The following is a 27,970-nucleotide window of genomic DNA, read 5'->3' as shown; positions in this document are numbered from 1 at the left end:
AGCAGCTTTCAATTAACGGTGTGTTTGTCTCACAGTACGGCTTTATCAATACTTGTCTGAAGTCACTGGTCATTGAAAGGTTTGGAGAAGAAACATGGGAGAAACTGAGGTCTGTATACAATGTAAAGAATCATGGAGAGATTTGTAGTTTGTTTCGACTAAACAAAATCTGTCCTAGATTACTGGCCGGGGTCCAGGAGACGTTTATGACCTATGAAATCTATGACGATCTCATCACTCTTCGTTTAGTGGAAGAGGCTTGTAAAATGCTGGGTGAGCATAATTTTGTATTAAGAATCTTAGTATGATATTGTTCCCTGTAACTGCAAGCTAGTTTTAGATCTATATGTATTTGTGTTTATTTGCATTTATGTTTGTCTATATATGTCAGCTAAGGAACCTTCTTTCAACAGCTGGTTAGGGACTTTGTCTGACTCACCAGAATGTTTCACTTCTTTAAAAGGCCAGTTTTTGTTTGGATCCTCTTTTAAATGTCTGTCTGTGTATACATTTTTGAGAAAAGAGCGAGCAGACCGTGAAAAGCCTCACAATTGCCTTGTCACAATGTCCTTGGGGACTTGCAGACATTGGCCAAGTGTCTGAGAGAGTGCTAACTATTTCCCTACTGAGGGAATAGTCCACTGGGCATCATGATGGTTGATGTCCTAACCTGTCCTCCAATATGTCCCTGAGAGTAAGTGGACAAGGACAGGTGTGAATCTCTGAGTGGGTCACACACCTGAACTCCACTCAACTGGTCTCGCAATGACCTAAACGCAATTGAAAATGAAATTGAACTGCTTCCTGAATGCAAGTTCTGTTTCATTTTTCTTCTAGATGTCTCCTCCGAGGTGGTTTTGAAGCTGTTTGGAGAATACTTTTTCAGCTTTTGTAAGATGTCGGGATATGACACTATGCTGCGAACTCTCGGTGGAAACCTGGTGGAATTCATTGAAAATCTTGATGCTCTACACAGTTATTTGGCATTATCTTATGAGGTCAGAATACTCAATGCTTCTCAAAACTCAAAACTTTTAAAAGCAAAAACATGAGATGCTGGTCAGTGTACAGAAAAAAAGTTCTAGAGACACATTTTTTAAAAAGTTGAACTTTGTTTTTAGAATGCCGTGTCATGTGCGAGACAAAAGACATAGAAAAACAATAAAAATGCAGCGCCGTGGAACTCAAAGACATGTTCTATGTGAATCATACAGTGTTTAATTAAAAATTAATCTCAGTCCAAATGTAATCTCAGTCCACTTATTATAGGCCACTTCCTTTGCAAATGTTTTAAAATGACATTTGATGTTGGCTCAGTGTTTTGTTTGTACAAATGTTTGAGTACATAATAAAAACTATGAACTTATTATGGTTTGTAACTTGGCACACCTTTTTACTTAGGCCATGAATGCTCCGTCCTTTCGCGTGGAGCGGATGGATGATGGCCGAATTCTTCTTCACTATTACTCAGACAGGAAAGGACTTTATCATATTGTGCCAGGTGAGAGTTTTAACATGAAAGGAATAAAGCTATCAGCAACCCCATACAGCAAAATATATTTTTTAGATAGCCTACATAAAATTGCCAAAATATTTTGTTAAATTAGATGTGAAAATATATTCATATATATATTTCAATACAATTTAGTTACTTATGTTTCTTCTTTTTTTTGTTTGAAAGAATCATATTTATTAAAATCTAAATATAGGCCTATTTAAATAGTCCAAAACATTTTAAATCTTTGAATTTAGTAAAAAAAAAAAAAAAAGCCTCCTGAGGCAAAATTTGGTGTACATTTTGTACTATATTTTGGCATTTAGGTTGTACACTAAATAGTTATATTTTCAATGTGAATTTTTTTTTTCTTTAATCTGCTCTGTTTAGAACATATATTAAAAAAATTTTTTTTTTTATATGCAACTATACATTAAAGAATTTTCTTTGTGATCATAAGCACATTTTATCAATTAAAATTGTATTAAAGTTGTATTTATAAATGTTGGCCAGGTATTATTGAGGCTGTGGCGAAGGATTTCTTTGACAGTGAGGTTACGATGACCATTCTGAACCAGTCAGAAGAAGATGAGCGCACTGGAAAGAAGGAACATGTAGTTTTCCACATGGTACAGAAGGAAAAGGTGGCCAAAAGAAAGCCTCAGAAAGGCAGTGAAGAGGAAATACAAGCAGAGAAAGAGGTGTGTAAGTCCAGGAAGACATTGCAGAAAATATGGAACTGTTGTGTATTTCTCTCGTACATTATATTTTAACATCTCTCTAAGATGTTAAATGCTTTTTTTTAAAAGTATTCTTTTTCAAAGTGCATATCAGCTGCTTTGGCATTATCATAACACAATAAAGGAGTGTTAACATTTCAAGAAGTCTTACCTGATCAAAGATCAGACACTTAAATCAGTTTCAGAATCATCATGAATGTTTAAGTAGGTCTAGACTCTCAACTGTCTGCTGTCTTTGTCATTTTGAAATCATAAGTAGCATGTTTGAAAGTATGTAACCATGACAACTGCTATATCAACAGGACAAGGAGGAGACAATGAAAAGGATGACGGCCAGGTATGCCAACCTGCAGCTGTGTCCAAGGAAACGATCTCCATGGGAGATTGTGAGGAGCATTGTCATGTTGGGCCAAGGTTTGACAGATATTCAGTCACACTAACTACTGTTTTTGCTTTTGGCACTATACAGCACATTTGAATTAATTACAAGAAAACAAAATAACTAGTTTAATTAGTATGTGTTTTAATTAACGTTTTAAAGGTTTTAGGGGGGAAAATCAAAGGTTCTTACGGTGATGAAAACCCTGGAAAACTCATGGAATTTTAAAATAGCAATTTCCAGGCCTGGAATAGTTTTGGAAAAATAAATAAACCCAGAATTTTTTGGAAAAGTCATGGAAATTTGTTTCAAAATATTTATAATATATATATTTAAGTGATAATATTGGTTAAACAAACTACAATAGGCTTTAACGTTCATTCAATCTATCCGACTGCAGCATTCTGTCAGATTTTGTTTTCACACACGTTTTCATGTTTAAAACAAATAATTAAACAAAAACCGACATAGAAATAAATTAAACCTACATAAACCTACAATATTTAAAATAAAATGACAAGCACATAATGAATATTAAACTAAAATTAACATGAAAACTAAAAATATAACAGTAAAAGCTAATAAAACTATTTTAAAAAATTACATTTTGTTGGACCCCACTATAACAAATAATTTTTTTCCTGATTTGGCATGTTTTTCAAATATTACGTGAATTAATGGTTTTACATTTGTATCTCTCTCAAGGCAATCTGCGGCAATCATTCACACCCAGCTACCCAAAAAGACTGTGGATTGACGAACAAGCTTTCTGTAATGCTTTTCCCTTTCACATCGTTTTTGATCAAAACGTAAGGAAGTATAAGGGCCAGTTCACACAGAATGCATTTTTCCATCCCACTGCGATACTTTCCCATTGTTTTACCAAGTAAACACGTGCTAGACGGACGTCTTAAACCGTTGCACTTGCGTCTCGCTTCTTTTGCAGCATCTCGTGCATGACGTGCAAACACGCAACTCTCAAGTTAATATAAGTTCACATTTTAACACTTTTTCGTTCCACTGACCTGCGTTTCTCGCGTTTTTAACAGCAAAAACACGTTCTGTGTGAACCGGCCCTAACTCTGTATATCTTTTATTAACAATTCAAATGTTAAACACACTTTCGTTTTGAACCGTTTTAACCTTTTCTTTTTAGCTGGTGGTGAAGCACACAGGTGTCAACATTCAGAAGTTTGTTCCCGGACTGCAGACCTCAGGTATCCGTCTGGATGAATACTTCACCATTGTTCACCCAGAGGTCACCTGCAACATCCAGAGCATCAAAAAGTTCATCAACAGCCAGTTTGTGCTGAAGACCAGGAGAGAAATGTTACCAGAGATCCAGCAAAACCAGGCCACGCTCAAACTGCGAGGTATTTCATCCACAGAGATTTATTGCTCTCGATAATTGTGCTATTATGTGCGTAGACGATTCTAATTGAGAAAAGTGGTTTCCTTTGTTACTTCCAAAATAAGTGTAAAATTATCTTTATGTAATTTCGCAAACTTTTTTTTGCATATATCCTATCGGTTGATGATTCATTTGCATGCGTGTGTGTTTTAGGACAGATGATGTGGATGGAGTCACTGAACTGCATGATCTATCTATGCTCTCCTAAGCTACGAAGCCTCCAAGAACTGGAGGAAAGGGGTCTTCACCTGGCAGACATCGCCCAGCACGACACCACGCGAGATCTGATCCTGCTCAACCAGCAGAGGCTGGCGGAGATCGAGCTCTCCAATCAGCTAGAGAGGAAGAAGGAGGAGTTAAGAATCCTCTCACGCAACTTAGAGATCGAAAAGCAAAAATCAGAAAAGCTCCTTTATGCCATGTTGCCAACACACGTTGCCAACCAGCTTAAAGAGGGCAAAAGAGTAGAGGCAGGTAAAGAAACCAGAGGAACACCCTACAGAACACTCTTATACTTGTCATTTTCCATTCAATACATGGATCAGACTCATTCTGTTAATCTTTCAGGTGAATTCAAAGTGTGCACCATCCTTTTCAGTGATGTGGTAACCTTCACTAACATCTGCGCAGCCTGCGAACCCATTCAGATAGTCAACATGCTCAACGCAATGTATTCCAGATTTGATCGTCTTACAAACATTCATACTGTCTATAAGGTTTGTGTGGGATTGGTTGTTCCAATTGTTTACTATCTATCTATCCATCTATCCACACAGAAACACACACACACACACATACTTTTATTTGATTATATATTAAATTTATATATTTTTGTAATATTTAATATAATTTAATGATATTACTATATTTTATAATTAATATAATATATTTTTTATTTATATAAAGCAAGTCACTATATATATATATATAGTGATTTGCTTTATATAAATAAAAAATCTATAAAATATATATATATAAAATCTAATCATATATATATATATATATATATATATATATATATATATTATTATAATAATTAGTATATTTTATTATGATATTACTTTATTTTGTAATTTAATATATTTTATATATATTTTATTTATAAAAATCATGTTATTATTTATACATAAATTATAAGGAAAACCTTCAGAATGTATTGGATAATTCACTTACAATTAATCAAAGAGAAATAAAAAAATTTAACAAAATTATACTGTCTCACAACAGGTAGAGACGATAGGTGATGCTTACATGGTGGTTGGCGGTGTGCCCATTCCTACAGAAACACATGCGGAGCGTGTGGCAAACTTTGCCCTCGGTATGAGAATTGCTGCAAGGGAGGTGACTAGCCCTGTCACAGGACAGCCCATTCAGGTATGTGTGTTTAAACAGTCGGCTCTATGTAAATAGAAGCTCAATATGCTCTTGTAATTTGTTTAATTAATTGATTTATTGTCAATCTAGATCCGAGTTGGCCTGCACACCGGTCCAGTTTTGGCTGGTGTTGTAGGTGATAAGATGCCACGGTACTGCTTGTTTGGAGACACTGTCAATACAGCCTCTCGAATGGAGAGCCACGGAGTCCCTGATCACATACACGTGAGCCCCTTCACATACAGGTGAATGCTAGTTTTTGAATGGGTTTAGATTCCTATTGTCACATGGCCTAAATGCAGAGGTGGACAGTAATAAAGTGCATTTACTTGAGTACTGTACTTGAGTTCACTTTTTGAGTATCTGTACCTTACTTGAGTATTATTTTTTTTCTGGAAACCTTTTACTATAACTTCAATATACATTTGAAAGACAAATATCAGACTTTGTACTCCACTACATTTCTGTCAAGGTCCTTGAGTAGAAAGTACGTCAGTCAGGGGATGATTTTAGTTGCAGGGTTACATTTTGGTTGGAAATGAAAGTCAGATTGACATCAGAACCGTCATTTTTGACGTCGTCATCCAACGTCGGACAGATGTTGGATTTTGGTTGGAACTGAAAGTCGGGTTGACGTCAGAACCCGACTGATGTTGGTTTCTGACGTCAACCCGTTTTTAATTTTCAACCAAAATATAACGTCTGTCCAATGTTGGAGATTAACGTCAATCTGATGTTATATTCTGACATCAACCTGATTTTCATTTTTAACGTGGGGTTTGGTCTTCTAAATGTGAATTTTGTCATTTTTTTGGAACACACTAGCTTATAGATAACAGTAAGGCTGACATATTCATAAAAGCCAAAAAAACTTTAAACAGGGCACTATTTGAGGGAACAGCCATTTGGTTGTCCGAAACCATTGTGGACGTTATTGAGTGCACTTATTCAGTCTCACATTCAATCTGGAACTGTGTTCTAGAAATAAATTTGATATTGATATGAGGGTAGGTAGGCATAGATTCAGAGGCAATTATTACATACAACAATGCAACAATAATAAAACAGTGCATTGACATTTACTTTTTACTTTTGATACTTAAGTACTTTTAAAAACGAGTACTTGTACATTTACTTAAGTAAAAATCTGTATTTACAACTTTTACTTGTAACGGAGTAATATTTGACCAGTACAGTAGTATTTGTACTTTCACTCAAGTAAGGAAGTTGTGTACTTTGTCCACCTCTGCATAACTTTATTTAATTAAATGTAACAGTAAAGACATTTACAATATTACAAAATATTTCTCATACACTTTCTATTCATCAAAGAATCTTGAATTTTTTTTAAATCATGGTTTCCAAAACAACAATTAAGCAGCACAACTGTTTGCAACATTAATAATAATATGAAATGTTTCTTGAGCCTTGCCTTGAAGGCTCGAGTAATAATGCTGAAAATTCAGCTTTGCCGTCACTGGAATAAATTACGTTTGAAACCATATTAAAATATAAATTAGTTCTTTTAAATTGTAATTATATTTCACAATACTGTTTTTACTGTATTTTTTAATCAAATAAATGCAGCCTTGGTGAGGATAAGAGACAAGCGAGGTCTTGATAAGCACTGAGGCCTTCTGTGTGTAGCCACTGAAATCCAGATCTAAGAATAGCACTAAACAGAACATGACTTCTTGTCCACAGTGTGTTAAAGGACAAAGGAATCTTTGAGATCGCTGAGAGGGGTGAGATCGAGGTGAAAGGCAAAGGGCTGATGAGAACATACTTCCTGCTGAAGAACCTCCAAAAGAGTGATGAACAGATCATGGGTTTGGTCGACGGAGAGACGTGCGTGTACCAGGAAGACACAGAGGTCGTGACAGATGACTCGAAGGGTGAGGAAACTCTTTTGACTCATTGGCCTTCCATGCACTAAAGTAGGACATGTTGTTCATTTCGACACATTCTTATTATCCGGACAGATTTTAGGGTTAGGGTTAGTCTAAGACCTGTTTTTTTTAGATATTTGTAATATTATACAGTATATAAACCCATCACAGGAGTCTTTTTAAGGCTTTTTGTTGGAGAGACCCAGTTACATATTGCAAAATATTGTTCAAAAGACTCACCAAGGCTGCATTTATTTAATTAAAGATATAGTAAAAACAGTAATATTGTGAAATATTATTACAATTTCAAATAACTGTTTTTGATTTGAAGACATTTTAAAATGCAATTTATTCCTGTGATGGCAAAGCTGAATTTTCAGCATCATTACTCCAGTCTTCAGTGTCACATGATCCTTCAGAAATCATTCTAATATGATGATTTGCTGTCCAAGAAATATTTCTTATTATCATTGTTGAAAACAGTTGTGCTGCTTAATTTTTAAGCAGTGTATTTACATGTATGCTTTTGTTCGTATTGTCATTTGCACAGAGGAGAGCCATGAAGATGCAAATTATGTGCAGAAAGAGGACACAAAAATGGAGGAAAAGGTTGAGAACGAAAAAAGTCATGCATCATCATCTCTCCAGTCAGGCAAAATCTCCCCTGATCATTTAATTCAGTTCGATGTCACACCAGCGTACGACAACCCCACTGACTTTAGACATCTACACAATGGTCTTCATTCAGACAGCATTAATACCAAGTTCTGCTCGATACTTTAGTCCCAACATCAGCAAGTTTTAAGAAGATTGAATTTCAAGCCTGCCGTTCAGAGGGCCAGTACTACAAATTAACAGCCGTAACCAAAAATAGGCGGTACCACATGCTCTGTGTGGTGTATAATGACTGTTTTTCACAACTCTTCAAGAAACAGCAGGGGATTTCTGCTTTGTTGATACAGATTTATCATTTGGGAAAAGCAAGTCTTCATGCTGATTCCCAGTGCTCATTTGCACCTGCTTGGTTGTCCGCTGGTGATGGCCGGCTGTAGCACCTCCCCGCTGAGAAAGCTAATCTCCCTCTGGAGAAATTAATCACTTATTATAGACTGTTTTCATGTGGAAATCAGATGGCAAACACAGATGACCAGAGGTAGATAAACATACTGTTGCTGTACAGGGATCTGCCGTCTGTTAGGTAACATGGGAACTAATTATTCAGTGTCATTCAACACCATGCGATCTCTCTTTTTCTCTCAAATAAAAACATGACTGCATGAAAATGTTTCTTATGTATTATTAATTCTCTTTGCCTCTGTGTTTGAGGAAAACATGATTACAGATAATATTTAAAAAAACAACAACTCGTATCATACTTATGAAATCCACTTTACAATTAGGTACCATTTGTTAACATTAATCAACTGCATTAATTAACATGAACAGTGAAAAAAGACATTACAACATTTACAATATTAAAATAAAAAGTTGTATCTGTTAATATTATTCAATGGACCTGAGCTAACATGAACTAACAATGAACAGCTGTATTTTTTATTAACTAACATCAACAAAGAATAATAAATACTGTAACATATATATTGCTCATTGTTAGTTAATGCTTTAACTAACGTTAACTAATGGGACCTTATTGTAAAGTGTAACCAGACACTCTTATATTTTTGGAGATTAAATAATTAATAATCTTGCTAAATCTTTTTAATAAGTTTTACCAAACATTACAATAATTAGTAGATCAAATTCCTCCATGCGAAGAATTAAGGCCAAAAAATGTTGTTGTTTGTTTTTTTTTGGGGGGGGGGGGGGGGGGGACTCTAGTGACATACAAAAATAAATAAATGTATTCTGCATCATAAACTAATGAACAACACTGCATGCCGAGTGAATAAAAAACCAAATCTTTGAAGTTAATGTCAGCACGTACGCACAACCCCTTGGCACAGTAACAAAAACCTTTTCAGCAAGGTTCCCATTTAACAAAGGCAACTGCACAACACATTAAAAATCCAGTACAAACATCTTCAACTCTTCACTGAAGGGATACAGTAATAATTATGTATCACAAAAAAAGGAAAAACATCTTAGCATCAAGGCAAACGAATTTCTTAAAATACCTGGAAGAGTATAAACATTCAAATCAGACTGTTTTCTTCATCATCTGTTTTTATAAAGTGCCGCCGAATTCTTCATCATCAAGAAATACAACACTAGAAGTCAAATCCATCTATACAATGCTGCAATCTTTGACTGCATAGCAGTACGCGTTTTCCTTTTATTCCCCGTCTCATGATCCGTCTCGCATGGTTCAGAGGGAAAGGTCAGATTCCGGAGTGTCAGTTTCCGACAGGAACTTTGTGCTCGTTCCAACCTCTTCTGGGATACTCGGAGTGGAGTCACCGTTGATGTTGGCTCTGTGAAACATCAAGCCTGTGAAAAACACAAGAGGTGAAGTGATCACTTTTGTTTATGTTACTGCCGATCATTTTTAGGGCCACAACAATAATAATTTATTCAAGCTTCAGTGACTGCGCAAGCCTTGAATCTGATCTGTGTGTAGGTTCAATGGTGTGTGTGTGTGTGTGAGACTCACGCTCCATATCCTCGGCCCCTCTGTCGCTGTGAGCCTCTGTGTCGGAGCATGTCCGCGTCCGCCTCTGGGTGGACTTCTGCAATGCCATGCACTCTTTTGGCAAGCTCGACCTTGAAGGAAAACAGCACCTGCATTTATAGCCACTCAGAAAATAACAGCGTAAGCTGTCTGGACTGAAAACAAGAAGTCTGTATATTTTGTAAACATTGTGTACCTTTCATAATTGTAGGTGCCGGGATGGCTGATCGACCGCTTCATCTACGCAATAAGAATAAAAAATGTTTGACATAAAATTTATGAACAATCACATGCCAGAACAGTGGTGTTATGGTTAACTAAAACTGACTAACCAAAACTATTTCATTAACTGAAATAAAGATCAAATATTACATGAAAAACGAAAACTAGAAACATTATTCTGAAGTACAAAAATCACAAAAAATAAAATAAATTAAAGATTATATTTTAAATTATATTTAAAATTTTAAATATATTTATATAAAAATGTATATAAAATTATATATATAGGCTATATATAAATATATATATAGTAAAATGAAAACTGAAAATATAACAATAAATGATAAATTCAAATGATTGATAAATACTATAATATATAAATAATACTAAAATAGCACTGTCATACATCTTCCCAATAAATGGGTGAGTAAAGAACATGCCCAAGTCATATTTCACCCCAAAATGAAACATTTTGTAATTTATTTTCCATAAACAAAATAAAAAAATATTTTCATTACATTAATGTGAAAAATATCAATTATTAAATAGGCAAAGATTTAATTATATGAGAAAAATGTGCTTAATTTAAAGGTGCAGTAAGCAATTTCTGAAAATGCTGTGGAAAGTGGATAGGACCGAGCACCACAACAGACTTGTAGCCAATCAGCAGTAAGGGGCGTGTCCACTCATGATGGGGGAGGAGAGAGAGGGAGATTTGAAGGGAGACTGTAGAAGGAGAGATGGCTGAGAGACATTACAAAAGAGAAAAGCTCATAAGAATATCACTGGGAAAAGAAGGGTTATGATCAGGCAAGAGTTTTAGGACCTGCGTTAATATTAGAAAAGCTTTCCAGCACTGGAGAAACCTAAGTGGAAAGCGGACGCCGAGGTTGTGTTATTTCTGCTCCATACGTGAGTAACATTGGTTTTGAGTTTTATGTGCTGCTGTCGACTAACAACGAACTATTGCTTGTATATACTCGTGTACTGTGTGTTTATTTTTTGTTCGTCATCTTTCGCAAAGCTTTATTGCGCTTCGCTTCAGCTATGATAAAGAGACATCCACTCCTGCATTGTGTGTTTGTGCATTTTGGGGGTGGAGAAATGAAGGGAGGTGTGTGTTTGTTTAGGTTGATTTCAAATATAAACACTGTTCAACAATGATTCTCAGAAATTGCTTACTGCACTTTAATTGATAAATTATTTTAATTGTCATGAAAATAATGCAAATGTAAAGCAAAAAAACAAGCTACATATTCTTTATGTTTTTCCTATATACATACTCTTTATATGTTTTCCCCTATTGATTTTGGGGTCAAATATGACCTAGACATGATATTGTAAGATTCAACCAAATAATTTGTATCTCAAATAAAATAACCATATTACACACAAATAGCAAAAGGAACTTTATTCAGGTAAAAATTAAAAAAATGAAGGTAGACTGTATGTGATTTGTGCTTGTGTCTTTACCCGAGACATCTGGACGGGAGAGGGGTACACAGGGGACATTATGGAATCAGATGGACTGGATTGCAACATGTCAGTCTGGAACTTGGAACTGGCGATTTTCATACATTCTTCCAGTGTTTTGATGAAGGTTTCACAGGTGGCACTCAGTAATGAGGACGCCTCATTCCTTGTCTGGGAAATATAAGAAAATACAACCATTTGGTTTAAAAGACTAGATTTCTATGATAACCTTTTTTTTATATCAGATCCACCAATAATTGCTGTGATTACTGTGGTGCGAATGAAAAAACAGCTGAGTGAGTGTCTAACCTCAGTGCTGGCCACAGTAGATTCTCCTTCCTGTTCCACAGACTCCTGAATAGTGTGCACCTGCTGCATTAGTAAGTCACAGTACAGACGCAGCTCCGACATCTTGGTTTTCAGTGATTCTGTGGTTTCTGTTAAATCTGCAAAAACGCATTAGGAGAGGAAATGCAACTGTTAATGGCACTTCTTATTGCTTAGCAGTCAGGATTACCGATGTTCAACTAGGAAACATTAATTCAGTATATGAGAGCCTTTTGTCTCTGATCTGAATGTGTGTGTGTGTGTGTGTACTTGTACAACTATCTTTGTGAGGACCAGTCTGAGTTTTAGACCATTGGAGTGAGGACAAAGAGAGTAAAGTGAGGACATTTTGGCCAGTCCTCACTTTCTGAGACCCCTTTAAAAGCCTGTTTGAGGGTCAAGACTTGGTTTTAGGGACAAGGTTATAATTAGGTTAAGGGTAGGTTTAGGGTAAGGGTTCGGGTTAGGCACTTAGTTGTGATGGGTAAGGTTAGGGTAAGCGGCTAGAGATTGCATTGTGTCAATGAATGTCCTCATAAAGATAGATGTACAAGAATGTGTGTGTGTGTGTGTGTGTGTCTGTGTATATTAGTGCTGCCAAACATAACAGTATATATATATATATACTGTTATGTTTGGCAGCACTAATATACACAGATTTATATATATATATATATATATATATATTTATATATACACATATATAAATACATATACGTAAGTTTATTTTGGTTATTATAAAGTGTTACCAATCATTTACTGTGAGTTGAGTCTTTTGCTATGAGAAGGCATGAGGGAATAATAAGAGACAAATGATATGAAAAGATCAGAACATTTTCAGAGAAGCCCTACCCCTTTCTTTTTTGGTTCTAGTGTCAATGAGTCCAGCTTTGGAGCTCCCCAGAGCCACCAGCCACTTCTGCCTCTCCGCTGCATTCACAGCCTTCACGTAAAAATGCTGCTCCCCTGGTATGATCAGCTCCAGACGGGTGTTGTCCGTTGGGTGAACTGGAGCAAACATGAGGAAGTAACAAAATTACATAAAAATAACCAGTTTATTTTCTCGTAAAGAATAGAAGGAAGATTTTGCTGATAAGATACACGTCATCTCACCTTTAATTTCACATACTGACATCTTAATACTGCCTTTGCTGCCTTTACACACGTCATCTTCTGAATCATAGTATGAAATAATGCCATTGTCCAGCACAAACCACCTTGGCTGCCATCCTTCCATAAAACATAATTATTAGGTTTAAAAAAACACATTTAAATCAAACAAAACATGCAATTTCTGAATATTCTAAACTTGAGATTTATGACTAGTCTTGTTACTCCATACAATCAGGTAGCATACCAATCACATGACAGGAAAGGAAGTTTGACTAATGACATATTTGGTATATTAACATGGAGCTTTGACATTCAAAAACACCTTAAAGACACACAGCGTATAAGAAAAGAAGCAATTTTTAAAAACGCAATATAACAATGTTGCATATATCCGCAGCTCTCTGTCGTATAGAGACATCATCATACAAACTGAGTACATCTTGTGCATACTTGCAGTGTTCTGTCTGAATGCAGCTCAAGTGTCCACAGTGCCATTCACTTTTACCTGTCATATAGTTTGTCCATTTGTAAAGCACTCCTTCCATTATTCTCCAAGCAGAAACCCCGGTGAAAAACACTTTAAAGCAGCTTTAACAGAGCTTGCACCAGGCAGCTGCTTGTTTGCCCCCTTTACAGGATAATTAGCATGCTAGCATGCTCCAGGCTAACTCAATGACCCCCATCTAATCGTCATTATGTCAAAAGAGCGGGCGGATCGTTAGGTAACGAGAACAATATATATTTTTTCACGGTCATTTCTCTGAAGACTGCGCGCCGCACATGCTGTGAGATTCTACTAAAGGCATACGGAGCAAGATTAGGGATGAGATCACTGTTTACAGGCTGAACCGGAAGAGGCGTTTTACTTAGAGATTCTTCGCCGTGTAGCCACTCCACTGTAAGATAGAAAAGACAGTGAAAGCCACTCGAAAGCATCACACAGTACATTCTAATTTCACTACACACAGTGAAATTTCCTGTGAATTATTATTGTTGAATATTTGTGACTTTATTAGACAAAATATACAGGTAAAGAACAACATAGTTGTGCACATATATTCTCATTTCCTTTTCCTCACGATTGTCTAATATAACGTAAATGTGTGTTTATCTTATGTATACAGTCATAATTTAATATGTGCAATTGTTTAAGCTACTATAAAAGTATATAAAATAATAAATGTCCATATAAATATGTATTATATAAATGTCGCAACAAGTTACTGTAGTTGGCGGAGCTAATGAGTAACACGTGACAACTCAACGCGGAAGCAAATCTAGAGCGGAGAGTTTCTGTCGTTTTAGAAACTTCTTGGTCACACTTCAGAGTCCAGCGTAAATAAGCTGATTAGTCGGGGGAGATGGCCGGAGAGACAGAAGATGAGATCCCTGGTAAAATATTTTGTAGTACATTAGTTGTCGATGTAAACAGTTGTGTTATTTGCAGTTGCTACACGTGTGTCTCTTTAGCCTTATTGTCTGTTTATGATTAGCCTATAGGCTATAATATAACGGTGCTACATAGTGGAAGCGAATCATATGTTATACTGGTGTAAATATGTTTTAACTGTTTTAATGCACTGCAAATATTATATTGCTCTGTGTTTATACATATAATTGTTCGTTGTGTTTTGTTTTTTATTTCATTGAACACTCTGTCCCGCTCTTTCATTGACTCCTGTGGCTTCCTGTCGCCAAGGCAACCACGCCATGTGGTCACGCCTCTCGCTCTCAATTCTATTATATTTTTCTATAAAGTAAACAACTCATTTTAACCATCTGATTGTATATATATATATACAGAAACTTCGAATTAAAATCATACAAACTGTTATTTGTTTACGACATAATATAGTGTAATACAGCTTGAAACAGCAGTCATTTGAATAATTTAAGGCATAACATGAAAACTTGTCTGCATTTGCTATTGTTCTATTTTTCAATTTTTGTTTTAGAATCCGGAGCTGTCTTCACTTTTGGAAAGAGTAAATTCGCAGATAATGCCCCCAGTAAATTCTGGTTAAAAAATGATGTACCTTTGAGAATTTCCTGTGGAGATGAGCACACAGCACTAGTAACAGGTATGATTTATGAGTTTATTAGTGGATATCTTGGTAAATAAAGTCTTGTTCCGTAATTTTTTGCATTCATCCTGTCACTATTCCTATTGTGTTTAGAAAATGGGAAGCTGTTTATGTTTGGCAGCAATAACTGGGGACAGCTGGGCCTCGGAACAAAGACCACTGTGAATAAACCCACTTGTGTGAAAGGTACGACTTTCAGTGTCACTGTTTTCCCATGGAATTGGGCTACTTTTACACTGTTACCCGGGTTGAAGCGACCCCTGGCAACTCGATTTATACCCCCGGAACGCGATTGGGCTAGTTTGTTACGCAAACCTGTCATAGTCAAAGAGAGAGCAGTACTGAGTGTTTTCTGCCATCCACAGCTCACATCACTTCAACACATTCTCCAATGCTGTCAGCACTGCATATAGAAGTTATCATTAGTTTATCAAATAATAATGATTAGTGACTTTGAATTATTCAGCAGTAATATATAATATGACACACACAATTACATGTTTGTAAGTAGCTTTAAGAAAAAGGAGATCTTTTCAGGATAAAGCCATAGATTGTCTTAATACCAATCTGGAGTGGTCCGTAATCTGCATTAATCTGGGGAAGTGTGTGCAGGAGTTCAACATTTTAACAAATTAGCTTGAGATATTTATATATACACATATATATTCAGGATGTATAATTGTGTTTAGTAAGAATAAACTGTATAGTCAACATGTTTCTGACATGCAATGACCGTATTTGTTTTCTTAAAGCCCTAAAATCTGAAAGCGTGAAGCTCGCAGCCTGTGGAAGAACTCACTCACTTGTTTATACATGTAAGTTTATTCATCATATTTGCTTTATGTTTTTTGAGTCTAGTTAACCAATCCTGTTTTTGTTTTTTTAAAGGTGAAATTTGTTTTCCTTCATTTTCTGTTACCTTAATTATTTACATATTCTTATTTATTTACTTATTCCATTAGTCAAGCCAGAAATTGCCATGCCAGACCACTGAAACAAACAGCAATGTTTTGAAAGGGCTACAGAGCAACACAGTGGGAACTCTCTGGGAATTTATAATCGTCTCTGCGAATTAAACGGGGATAAGAGAATGTTTAACATTGAAAAAATTACACTCATAACCTTAAAGACAAACGATCATAACATGTAAGGCTAGTACTTTTAAAAATATATTTTTTTAAATATCTGAGCATTCTGTTTGTTTTTGTTTCTGTTTTGTTTTTTGATGATATCTCAATATTTGCAAAGGCCAAAACATGAAAAAAAAAATTTGAATGTACACTACCATTCAAAATTTGGGGGACAATAAGATATTTTTGATATCTTTGATATCTATTGGTTTTTGAACATTAATATTGTGATATATTATTTTAATTCAAAAACATTTTTTTCTATTGTAATATATTTGAAATGTATATTTGTTCCTGTGGTGACAAAGCTGTATTTTTAGCATCATTGCTTCAGTCTTCAGTGTCACTGACCCCAAATGTTTTGATAGCACTATAGATAACTATTTGCAACATTATAGATTTATCCTCAACTAAAATACTTGTTTTCTTTGCTGAGCAGCCCGTGGTAACCTGTATGCCTCTGGAGGGAATAATGAAGGACAGCTTGGTCTTGGTGACTGCGATGACAGAACCTCCTTCCACCTGGTGGACTTCTTCAGCAAACATGGGCCAATCAAAATGCTCGCTGCTGGTTCCAATACATCTGCTGTCCTGACGCGTAAGAGTTCCGTTCCATCTGCCTTACAGTGCAACTGTTTCTGTTGACAAAACATGTAACCGAAAATGTGACATACATAACATGTAACGGCAAATATTAACAGTAATGTAACAAAATGTCTGTGTCATCTCAGAGGATGGCAGGCTCTATATGTGGGGCGATAACTCCGAGGGTCAGATTGGGTTAGGAAAGGAGAGTAACGCACTCACTCCTCAGGAGGTTTCCGTGGGGAAACGAGTGTCCTGGGTGTCCTGTGGATATTATCATTCTGCCTTTGTTACCGGTATGTATGCCACTGTAGGAAGTATTACCTCATGTCACCACGGCCAAATATACCAAAATATTCAGGGTTAAATACATGTTTAACTCTATGCTCAACATTCACATTTATTTAATCTGGAATATATCTTTTGTTTATATATATATTTATAATATTATACTATTTTACTCATAAATAGTAAAAAAGGTTTTTTTTTTTTTTTTAAAGTTTGCACTCAAAAGTTTAAGGTCAGTACAATTCTTTTAAGAAAAAAGACAAAGAAAAATACTTTTATTCAGCAAGGATGCATTAAACTGCTGGTCTTTTAAACTCAAAGAATCCTGAAAATAAATGCACAACATAAATGTTTCTTAGCTGCAAATCAGCATATTAGAATGATTTCTGAAGGATCATGTGACACTGAAGACTGGAGTAATGATGCTGAAAATTCAGCTTTGCCATCACAGGAATAGATTACATTTGAAAATATATTTAAAAAGAAAACTCATCAAATACGTCAAATAAGTGATTATGGATTTTTTTTTAATTAAAAATAAAAAAATCTTACCCATTTTTATTATAGAGAATTATGCTGTTAATTACATATAATAATGGTATTACAATTAATACATTTACAATAAATTACATTCATAATTTGAAAACAATGGCATAATATTACTATTATTTTATAAATAATACTTGATATATTTAATAAATGAATCAAAATGATTTAAGAATTGTGTTCAACTGTTACATTGGAATATCCATCATTTTAAATCCCCACTTTTTGACAATTCATGACTTTCCTACTTCCTCTCCATGATCTATAGAGCACAGGATGGTGGCATTGAATTCATAAAATGTTCATCATTTGACCTTCTGTGAAGGCTGGATTGTTGCTAGGTGATGCTTGTTTCATTTGTTGCAGTGGATGGGGCCTTGTTCACATTCGGAGAAAAAGACAGTGGAAAGCTGGGCTTGTCCACAGAGAAGCTGGCCAATCATAAAGTGCCTCAACAGGTGACCGGCATCTCTGATAGGGTGGTAAAGGTGTCCTGTGGAGGAGGGCACACGGTGGCGCTTACTGGTAAGGGAACATATTTTGCTTTGTGGTTGTTGTTTTTTTGTCTGTGTTTCTTCTTTGTGAAGACTAAATGTTACACATGTCTGGTAATGCAGAGCACAAGGTGTATTCGTTTGGCCTGGGTCAGTTTGGACAGCTTGGCCACGGCACATTCATATTTGAGTCTCGTTTACCCAGAGTGGTTGAGCATTTCAGGAGGGGCAGAGTTAAACATGTGGAGTGTGGAGAGAACCATACAGCGTTGATTACTGGTAAAACACCTGACAACATCCTTTTATGTGTTGTGATGTAATTTCCTCTTTGTGTCTTTCCTCTAAAATATATACGATTCTGTTTGTATATGTGCTGGTTTCAGACAGCGGCCTTTTGTACACCTTTGGTGATGGTCGGCATGGAAAACTGGGGCTTGGAGAAGAAAACTTCACCAACCAGTTCAGACCGACCCTGTGTACGAGATTCCTCAACTGCCATGTACATTCTGTACGTATTACTGGCCATCTACTGTTTATGACACAATATATAATACATTTGATTTCTATCAGGTATATATATTTTCTGCTTTGAAATGGTTTGACCAATATAAATTTCATTACCCTGTTGACCCCATTTTCTTTTGAGACAGGAAGGTCTGGACATATTAAAGTACTTGCCCTTTTTTATTGCTTTCATTCTCTAATTTTATTTCTTATAATAGAGAGAACATTTTATTTATTCATTTTATTTTTATTGCAAAAAAACATTTGTTTTTCCTCCTGAGCATACATATTTTTTATCCATTTTTTTACAGCAGAGAAAAACTTTGGGGTCAGTAATATATATATATATATATATATATATATATATATATATATATATATATATATATATATATATATATATATGAATGCATTTATTCAGCAAGAATACATTCACTTGATCAAAAGTGTCAGTAAAGACTTACAAAAAATAGTTAAAATAATGCAGATAATAATAAGACATATCTATTAAGCTCTAAATCAGCATATTATAATGATTTCTGAAGGATCATGTGACACTGAAGACTGGAGCTGCTGAAAATTCAGCTTTGCCATTACAAGAATAAATTCGATTTTGGAATACATTATAATAGAAAACAGTTTATTTTAAATTGTAATAATATTTCACAAATTATTTTATGTATTTTTGATAAAATAAAAATAGCCTTGGTAAGCATAATACATTTAAAAAACTTTTAAAAAATCTTACCGATTGCAAATTTTATAATGGTAGTCTAAATGTATTAATCTGCTAAACATGTGTATCATCATTTCTTATGGAACAATAAGGACTAAAAAGTTCATGGCATCTGTAAACAGTGTGTTTGCTTACAGGTTACTTGTGGTGGGTGTCACATGCTTGTGTTGGCAAAGCCCAGGGCTGAAAGGTTGGAGGATTTGATCCTGGAGGAGGATGACATCACAGAAGACTACTTTGAAAAGTCCTGTACTGAACTACTGGGGGACACCCTAAACAGGAGTCTCTCGGCTCGGGTCAGACGCAGAGAACGGGTAGGTCAATCCTAATGGATTGCAATTAGTGCAACTGATTATCAATTGGACTAGTGGAAGTGTATTTCAAGATGAATAATACAATTTTACGGCAATGTTTAGTATAATATATTACCTAAACAACTAATTAAATATGGATGCAATGTGTGTTGCTTTTCTTCTGCAGGAGCGTTCACCAGATCAGTTTGGACAAATGTTTCGAACACTCCCAGCTCTGGGTGGAAATCATCTGAGTGCATCTGTATCTGTTCCCAGCCAGATCCGTCACTCCCACAGTAACCAACCTGGAAAGATCCCTCACAACAGCCTCAAAAGTAACTGCCTTGTCAAAAAACTGAAGTACTAAAAATCATATCTGTTGTTTCAAATCACAGGAAAACAAGTTCCTCGTTCACAAATGCTATTGCCACTTATAAAAAGACATCATTCAATCAAAAAGCACACATTTATTTTCATTTACACTACTGTTAAAAAGTTTAGAATCAGTATGATTAAATAAATTAATACTTTTATTCAGCAAGGACACATTAAATTGATCTAAAGTGTCAGTAAAGACTTTTACATTATTACAAAAGATTTCTATTTTTAAAAATGTTGTTCTTTTGAACTTTCTATTCAGAATCCTTAAGCAGTACAACTGATTTCAGCATTGATAATAATAAGAAATGTTTCTTGAGCAGCAAATCAGCATATTATAATGATTTCTGAATGATCATGTGACATTGAAGACTGGAGTAATTTCAGCTTTGCCATAACAGGAATGAATGACATTTTAAAAGAAATAGAAATTCACTTCTTTTAAATTGTAATAATATTTCACAATTTTACTGTTTTACTGTATTTTTTATCAAATAAATGCAGCCTTGGTTAGGCATCTTTCGGAAGCATTTTAAAAATCTAACCAATACCAAACTTTTGAACTGTAGTGTATATTATACTCATGTTTTTATGGATTCTCTCTCTCTCTCTCTCTCTCTCTCTCTCTCTCTCTCTCTCTCTCTCTCTCTCTCTCTCTCTCTCGATAAGTTCCTGGAAAGAGAGAGAAATCTCTTGATGACAGAAGCAGTGTGGAGGATAGTGAGAGCGTAAAAGACCTTGGAGAAACAACTGACTTATTAAACCTGGTAGGAGAAGCATACCATCACTTATGAAAGAGGCATGCATGCTTTTATAATATCTATAGAAAATACGTAGAAGTAGACATTTAATGATTTTTTGAAATCCACTTTTAAAAGCAAAAATGACACAGACTACTGTAAATACAGGTGCCATTTGATGTAAAATCTGGGTCATGTAGAAAAACCAGTTGAGAACCGCTGGTATAAAATCTTCTAAGACTAATGCAAAAGTTTCTTTGTTTTCAGACTCACATAATTAAGATGGACCCTAGCGATAAGACCCTCACATTGTCTCCTGTGGAGAAGGTAAGAGCTCATCTGGGTTGTTGTCCAAGAAATTAGCTATTTATATGGCCAAACAAAGGTTGAGGAGAAAAATGTGTAAATTTTTTCAAAGGGCTGCACTCATTTAGACCTCCCCCTTATGCTTGTGTTCTCTGTCTTCTCTTCATTGACTCATTCTCATTTGCTTTGCAGCCTTAAAGCTCATTCTGCTCTCGTTCAGCCTGCTCTGCATGTTCATTCATTTCTCTAACACTTTCCTTCTTTTTATCCTCTGCTTCCTGGAATAGAAGAAGGTTAAGGTTGTGAAAGAGCACGGTAAGGAGAAGCATAGTGATGGCCACGCCCCTTATAGTAAGAGGGCGGAGCTGTCAGCTCGCAAAGCTCTTCCTACTGAGTTACTTAGAAGCTCAAGTGGTAGCTCAGTAGTCGGGGACAGTCTTGGGTCAGGGACGCCCCACAAGTCCCCTAAGAGACATGGTCATGATAAGGAAAATGTACTTATCGCTTTGGAGAACAGAAAGCCTGCATATCACCAAGCTGGTGGAAGTAACACCAGATTGGGGTCGGACATAAGCAGAGCTGGATCCAAATCCTACCTGCCCAAGCACACAGAATTGATGAAGTCAAGGGATAAAGTTAAAAAAGAATCACCTGGAAAAGCCCACCCAAATCAAGAGGCTGAAAGCGAGAAGGTTGCTCAAAAATCAAAAGGAAGTACAAAACCAAACCAAGAGGGAATAGGTAAAGCAAAACCCAAAGATCGTCCATTGGAAGTCAGAAGCCAGCCTCAAAAAGTTGTGGGGAAAGAAAAGGAAGTAAAAATGAAACCCATAATTGTTGTTGAACATCATCTTGAACAGACCACACATAAGGACCAGGTCCCAACAGGTAAGAAGATCTCAAAAGATGATTTACCAAAAGCTCTGAGGGTGAAAGGTGAAACGAATGCTGCTAAGACAGAGAACAAAAATTTTGTCCCACAGAGTAAAAAGTCAGATTCAAAAAAAGATTCAAAAAGTAGTAAGACAATACAGGAGATCTCCACTACTTCACAACAATCCTCATGCCAAGAAGATGTTTCTACAAAGAAGACAAAGAAATCAAGAGCAGAACAAAGCCAATTGCTAGTAGAAGACAACTTGAAAAACACAAAAAAGGGGCCTACCATTGTCTCCGAAGCTGCCTCCAAATCTGAATCGGCGTCAGAATCTGAGCAAATTAAGGAAAATCCTCTCATCAAGGTGACATCTTTTCTCCAAGATGTGGGAATGGGAAGTTCTGCTTGTTTACTTGGAGCATCAGCAGTCAGTCAGTTCCTTTCCCAGTCCACACCCCAAAAGATGCCAAAACCTCCTTCAAAACAAAGAACTCTATCTGATGTTTCGTCCCTGAGTGAGTCCGATGAGGTTTCAAGACAGGATGAGACTAGAGAAGCCAAGAGGACGGCTGTCACCATCAACATGAAGACAGAATCAGGAACTTCAGATGGGGACATGGAAAGCAGCAGCATTGAGTCCAAAACCGAGGCTCATTCTGAGGTGGAAACATATAGAAGAAACGAGGAGGAAGAAGGAGAGGAATCAGATGAGGAGGAAAGCAAGGGGTTGGTGAACAGAAGGGATGAGAGTGAGGAAGTGGATGACAGTGAGGAGGAAAGTGAGAGCAAGACCCTTGACAAGGTAGCAAACGATGATGATTCTGAGGTTGAAGGTGATACAATGATCAAAGGTTCTAGTGAGGATGAGGAAAGTGAGGAAGAGGAGGAAAAAAGTAAAAGTGTGGCAACTGAGGATGTAGAGAGTGAGGCTGAGGAAGGGGAGAGTGATAGAATAGAAGACGAGGAAGAAGAAACAAGTGAGATAAGTAGAAAAACTGAAGAGCAGAGTGGAGATGAAAAGGACGAAAGCAAAACAAGCAAAGAGGAAGAGAGCAAAAATGAGAGCTCAAAGGAAGAATCAGATGAAGAGAATGAGGAGTCAGAGGAGAAAGATAGTGAGGAGTCAGAGGAGAAAGACAGTGAGGATGAGGAAGAAAAGGATGTAGAAAGTGACATTGCAGAGGAGGATAGTGCAGAGGAAGATGAAGATAGTGAAAAGACTAGTGAAGAAAAGGAAGATTCTGAAAAGCTAGAGAGCGAGTCTGAAGATGAAGGGGATGAAGATGGTGAAAAGACTAGTGAAGAAGAGGAGGACGATTCAGAAAAGCAGGAAAGTGAGACTGAAGATGATGATGAAGGGGAGAGTGAGAGTGAAGCAGAGGAGAGTGAGGAAGTTAAAGAGGATGAGGAAGAGGGCGAAAGCAATGAAGAGGAAGCAATGAGTCAGATGGAAGAGGAAGAGGAAGAAGAAGAGAGTGAAAATGAAGAGGAAGAAGAGCAGGAGAGCAATGACGAAGAGGAAGAAGAGCAGGAGAGCAAAGACGAAGAGGAAGAAGAGCAGGAGAGCAAAGAGGAAGAAGAGGAGGAGAGCAAAGACGAAGAGGAAGAAGAGCAGGAGAGCAAAGACGAAGAGGAAGAAGGGCAGGAGAGCAAAGAGGAAGAAGAGGAGGAGAGCAAAGACGAAGAGGAAGAAGAGCAGGAGAGCAAGGACGAAGAGGAAGAAGAGCAGGAGAGCAAGGACGAAGAGGAAAAAGAGCAGGAGAGCAAAGACGAAGAGGAAGAAGAAGAAAGTAATGGTGAGGAAGAAGGCAATGAAGAAGCGGAAGAGGAAGCAGAGGAGGAAGAGTCTGAAGAAAAAGAGGAGGCAGAAGAAGCAGAGGATGAGGAGGGAGAAGAGGAGGACAAACAAGAAGAGCAAGAGGAGGAGGAAGAAGAACAAGAGGAGGAGGAAGAAGAACAAGAGGAGGAGGAAGAAGAACAAGAGGAGGAGGAAGAAGAAAAAGCCAAAGCCAAAAGAAAACGTGAAAAAGCCTCTGAATCCACCAAACAAAAGTCAAGTGTGAAAACAACAAAACAGCCGACAAAAGCCAAACGGGCCCGAGCGCAACGCCAGCAGTCAGACGACGAGTCCCAGGAGTCTCAGCAGTTTTGGGATGATGTTCTTCCTCAATACCTCAATTTAAAATAATTCAACATCCTCTATCTGCTTTTACTGAGTATTATGTACATGCCTTTTATGTTTTTTCTTGCTTCTTGCTTTTGTGATATATATTTGAAATATTATTATTCTTGCAATTTCGTCCATGAATTTTTTTTAAATGTATTGCTTCACATTTTTTATTTTCTATTTATTTATTTATGTTTTCATAAGTAATGATACGCTCATGCAGTAATGAAGACCTCATGATGTGCCTTAGGACATATGTATCTGATGGACAGCCATGTTCGTTTATTAACAAATGTGCTTGATTTGCCAATGACCATGAATCAGCACCATCAATGACTTCAAATTCTTACAAATACAAACAGGGCACATTTAAAGATGCCTACTCTTACAAAAATTAAAATGTAAAATAAAATGGCAGCTCGTGATCTTTATGACTGGAAGAAAATATTTGGAAAAATAAAAAATAAAGTCATTATTAAGTAGCATTTAGTTCAAATTTTTCAAATGTGCTTGTTCTGTGAGTTTTTTGTTACATTTAATAGCCAATAAACTTTTCATTTATTTATTACTATTTGCATGTGTTTTTAAATTAATACCTGTTGTTTTGTATTTGTTTTCCAATTTAGTAACATTGCATTTTATTTAAATATAAAAAGCACAGATTTTCCAAACCGACTTTGAAAGCTAACATTTTGTATGCTTTACATAAAGAAAACGACATGATATAAATCTATAATGCTGTACTAGAGAGTTTCAGCAGCATAATAAGCAAATTTGAATTTGAACTGCAATCATGCAAATAAAGAAAGCCATATGAGATATCTCCAAATTCAAAGCAGTTGCAATCAGGCAGAAAACCCGAAAATCCTTCATTGGACAGGTGAGGCACTCTCTCTCAGAGCTGGTCCTTTTCTAGTCCTCCTAAATAGATCCCTAGTCATGTACCCACCTACTTGTGTTTCTTTATACATGTAGTTTGTTAGTTCATTTTCATTTTAAAATGAAAAAGACTTCCTGACTCACTTTGAACCATCTCCTGCCATTCTAGTTTCTTCAACCCTCTTTTTGTGTTTCACAGTCACTCTTTCCAGTCACTGATTGTCTTTTCTCACTTTTTGCACGACCACCACCGATCTCTCCAGCTCCGGACAGATGAGATCAATGGAAAGATGGAGGGAGAAGATGAGGAGGAAGAATATTTAGATGATGAAGATGATGATGTTGATGAGGAGGAAGATGAGGAAGAGCATCCAGAGGAAAAAGAAGGGGAAAAATGTGAGGAGAAGGACGATATTCTAGACGAGAAGAGGAAAGAGACAGAGGAGCAAAGCATTACAGAGCCAGACATACAGGTGCCCTGAAACCTTTCATTCATATAATTTAGACTGAACATATTGCTTTAGCGTGGCTCTATTGCTTTGATTTGTTTGTGTGATGTAATTTTCTTACTCCTACAGAAAAAGCAGATTATAAAAGAGGCATCCGTCCCTGATGGACCGATAAAAGGTGAGTTTTTTTTTCTTTTCAGCACCCTTTCATATTCCCATACAGACCCCAAGAAAACCAAAAAAAAAGAGTTTTGTGGCTTTTAGGCCATGTCTGTTAGCTTTGAGGACATTTATATACAGTATGGAAGCTTATTTCCACCACAGAATCAAAATATAAAAAAGGTTGCAACTGTTTTTTCACAATTGCAAGTTTATATCTCACAATTCTGACCTTTTTTACATCTTACATTTCTCTGAATTCCATTTTTTTTTTTTTTTCGGGATTCTGTTTTTTGTTTTTCAGAATTCTTTTTTTCTCTGAATTCCGTGTTTTGTTTTTTGGAATTCTGTTTTTTGTTTTTCGGAATTCTTTTTTTCTCTGAATTCCGTGTTTTGTTTTTGTTTTTTGGAATTCTGTTTTTTGTTTTTGTTTTTTCGGAATTCTTTTTTTCTCTGAATTCCGTGTTTTGTTTTTGTTTTTCGGAATTCCGTTTTTTTTTTTTTTTTTTTTTTTTGACACCTATCCTGACCTCATGCACCTGCAGAATTCTGCGAAAAATGGAATTGAGAAAAAAAAGTCTGTGAAATGTAAACTCACTATTCTGAGAATAAACAACACAAAAGATATAAAGATATAAACTAGGGAAAAAATCCTAATGTACAATTGCAAGGACAAATGTCCAAATTGTGAGATTAAAAATTCACAATTACCTTTTTTATATTATTATTTATATTATTATTCCTTTCTTTGCTTCTTTTCCTCGTGTCTCACCTGTGTATCCTCAATCATGACTCCTCAGGAAGCTTCCTCGCTCCTCGTTCCTCGCCTTCTCACAGTTCAACAAGAGAACTGAGAAGCCTGTCAAGATGGCTGAGTTCGGTCGGTTTCCAGGTCACGGGCTGGAGGACGGAGGAGCGAGGAAACGAGGAAGCATCAGTTAGAGTTTTGAGAAGCACCTATAAACTATTTAAATGAAAGAGACGAGCCCTTTGATATCCCGGTCATCTTTAATTTTTATGGTGCAGTATGTCCATGATTAGGTAGAAAGTGATTGCAATGTACTATAATATAACTTGGTGAACATAAATGAAATGTATGTTCACCAAAATCAAATGTATTGATTTTAAGCAGCTTTTTTTAAGCAGTCTTTCTCCTTTGTTTCTGAAGATTCTGATCCTGCTACCCTTATAAAGAAGGAGACAGAGTCAGAGAGGAATGGAGTTACAGAAGACAAACCTAAAACTCGTTTCGGCTCTAGAAACAGGGTATTTAACCACTCAAACCTTTTAATCTGTATAATAAACACTTGTAAGCAACCACCTCATAATCATGCAACCACCTCATAATCATGCATAACACTCGAGCAACTGCATAACATCTTTGCGCATCAGAGTTTAACCTTTGTTTGATCAGTTTCTTCTTTCCTATCTTCAGCTTTCTCTTTTCAAGAGATCTCCCACCAAAGGGAATCAAGCAGAGAGCAGCGCTTTAGGCAAACCAGCAGCTGATGGTCCACCTCAGATCTCTTCTAGTTCTAGCAGTCAAACACAGACCGGAGGCCCAACCACTGCATCCAATCGATCACGTTCAGCCACTTGCAATCTGCTTTGACACCTTTCAGCTGGGTTTGACATGCTGTTAATCCTGAGACTGGAACAAAAACTGGAATTGAAATTGAACAGAGCAACATCCTGTTAGTGTTGGTGGTGTTAATGTTACTGTGCCTTGTGCTGCAAAGCAGACCACAGAAAATGACTAGCTTTAACTGAAAACTGAGTTAGGGAGTCTAATTTTAATTTAAGTATAGTTGTGAGCTATAATGGTTTTGTTTTGGTACTACATTGTATAATATTTTTCCTTTATATGTTTGCAGTGTCTGATTTATACAACTTTTTTATCAAAGGCATTCTTAAAGTCATTACTGGGGAGTAAATTTACCAATATGTGCCGTATATCTAAAATATAATTATATATTTATGTGTGTTTTTATACCTATTTATTTACTTTTGATGAAAGACTTTCAAAGCACCTGTGCACTTTATATATTTAAAATTTCAGGGTAATATGACAATTTTTTGTCCATTTTTGTGAGAATCATCTAACAACCTTTGTATTTGATGTGATACAAGTAAACATCAACTTAAAATGGTCTCCCTTCCTTTTTGATATATATACAGTACCGGTCAAATGTTTTTGAAAGTAGTCTCAATCTCACCATGGCTGCATTTATTTATTTATTTATTATCAAATATATGGTAAAAACACATGATCTTTCAGACATTTTTCTAATATGCTGATTTGG

General features: G+C 36.2%; 3 protein-coding genes across 3 annotated transcripts; 2 read left to right on the top strand and 1 right to left on the bottom strand.

Annotated features, from left to right (window-relative positions):
- Positions 1-182: 182 nt before the first annotated feature.
- gucy1b2 (guanylate cyclase 1, soluble, beta 2) lies at positions 183-8,087 on the top strand. The gene is given in 13 exon segments (XM_084100376.1): positions 183-273; positions 838-998; positions 1,402-1,501; positions 2,009-2,196; positions 2,538-2,649; positions 3,320-3,423; positions 3,771-3,987; positions 4,179-4,499; positions 4,593-4,744; positions 5,259-5,399; positions 5,490-5,644; positions 7,104-7,294; positions 7,839-8,087. Coding segments are annotated over 13 exon segments (2,142 nt in total). The 5' UTR covers positions 183-206; the 3' UTR covers positions 8,072-8,087.
- A 481-nt stretch (positions 8,088-8,568) lies between these two features.
- plekha3 (pleckstrin homology domain containing, family A (phosphoinositide binding specific) member 3) lies at positions 8,569-13,931 on the bottom strand. Its single transcript, XM_084100377.1, has 8 exons — positions 13,558-13,931; positions 13,053-13,169; positions 12,792-12,947; positions 11,922-12,058; positions 11,613-11,783; positions 10,114-10,157; positions 9,900-10,009; positions 8,569-9,736 (listed from the first exon to the last, which is right to left on the bottom strand). The coding sequence occupies exons 1-8, from the start codon at positions 13,595-13,597 to the stop codon at positions 9,615-9,617; spliced, it is 897 nt and encodes a 298-aa protein (XP_083956503.1). The 5' UTR covers positions 13,598-13,931; the 3' UTR covers positions 8,569-9,614.
- Positions 13,932-14,331: 400 nt separating this feature from the next.
- Positions 14,332-27,814, top strand: rpgrb (retinitis pigmentosa GTPase regulator b). Its single transcript, XM_084100246.1, has 17 exons — positions 14,332-14,444; positions 15,008-15,133; positions 15,230-15,322; positions 15,889-15,951; positions 16,706-16,864; positions 16,998-17,147; positions 18,052-18,210; positions 18,303-18,458; positions 18,563-18,687; positions 19,557-19,733; positions 19,900-20,047; positions 20,760-20,857; positions 21,098-21,157; positions 25,323-25,532; positions 25,638-25,686; positions 26,836-26,933; positions 27,103-27,814. Exons 1-17 carry the CDS (start codon positions 14,414-14,416, stop codon positions 27,277-27,279), a joined length of 2,079 nt encoding a protein of 692 aa, XP_083956372.1. The 5' UTR covers positions 14,332-14,413; the 3' UTR covers positions 27,280-27,814.
- The last annotated feature ends 156 nt before the right edge of the window (positions 27,815-27,970 follow it).

The sequence above is a fragment of the Abramis brama genome (assembly GCF_963993115.1).
Source record: "Abramis brama genome assembly, chromosome: 23".
Taxonomy (NCBI): domain Eukaryota; kingdom Metazoa; phylum Chordata; class Actinopteri; order Cypriniformes; family Leuciscidae; genus Abramis; species Abramis brama.
Note: the sequence above shows the minus strand (reverse complement) of the source record. Positions and strands in the feature narration are given on the sequence as shown.

Excerpts from the sequence above, each read along its gene's own strand:
- plekha3 (XM_084100377.1), bottom strand. The coding sequence starts at position 13,597 with ATGGAAGGAGTGCTTTACAAATGGACAAACTATATGACAG. Across the intron at positions 12,948-13,052 it reads GTCAGTATGTGAAATTAAAG|TTCACCCAACGGACAACACC; the intron begins GTGAGATGACGT and ends TGTTTGCTCCAG. Across the intron at positions 10,158-11,612 it reads CTCCCGTCCAGATGTCTCGG|ATGAAGCGGTCGATCAGCCA; the intron begins GTAAAGACACAA and ends CTTATTGCGTAG.
- rpgrb (XM_084100246.1), top strand. The coding sequence starts at position 14,414 with ATGGCCGGAGAGACAGAAGATGAGATCCCTG. Across the intron at positions 16,865-16,997 it reads TACATCTGCTGTCCTGACGC|AGGATGGCAGGCTCTATATG; the intron begins GTAAGAGTTCCG and ends GTGTCATCTCAG. Across the intron at positions 18,211-18,302 it reads GCACACGGTGGCGCTTACTG|AGCACAAGGTGTATTCGTTT; the intron begins GTAAGGGAACAT and ends CTGGTAATGCAG.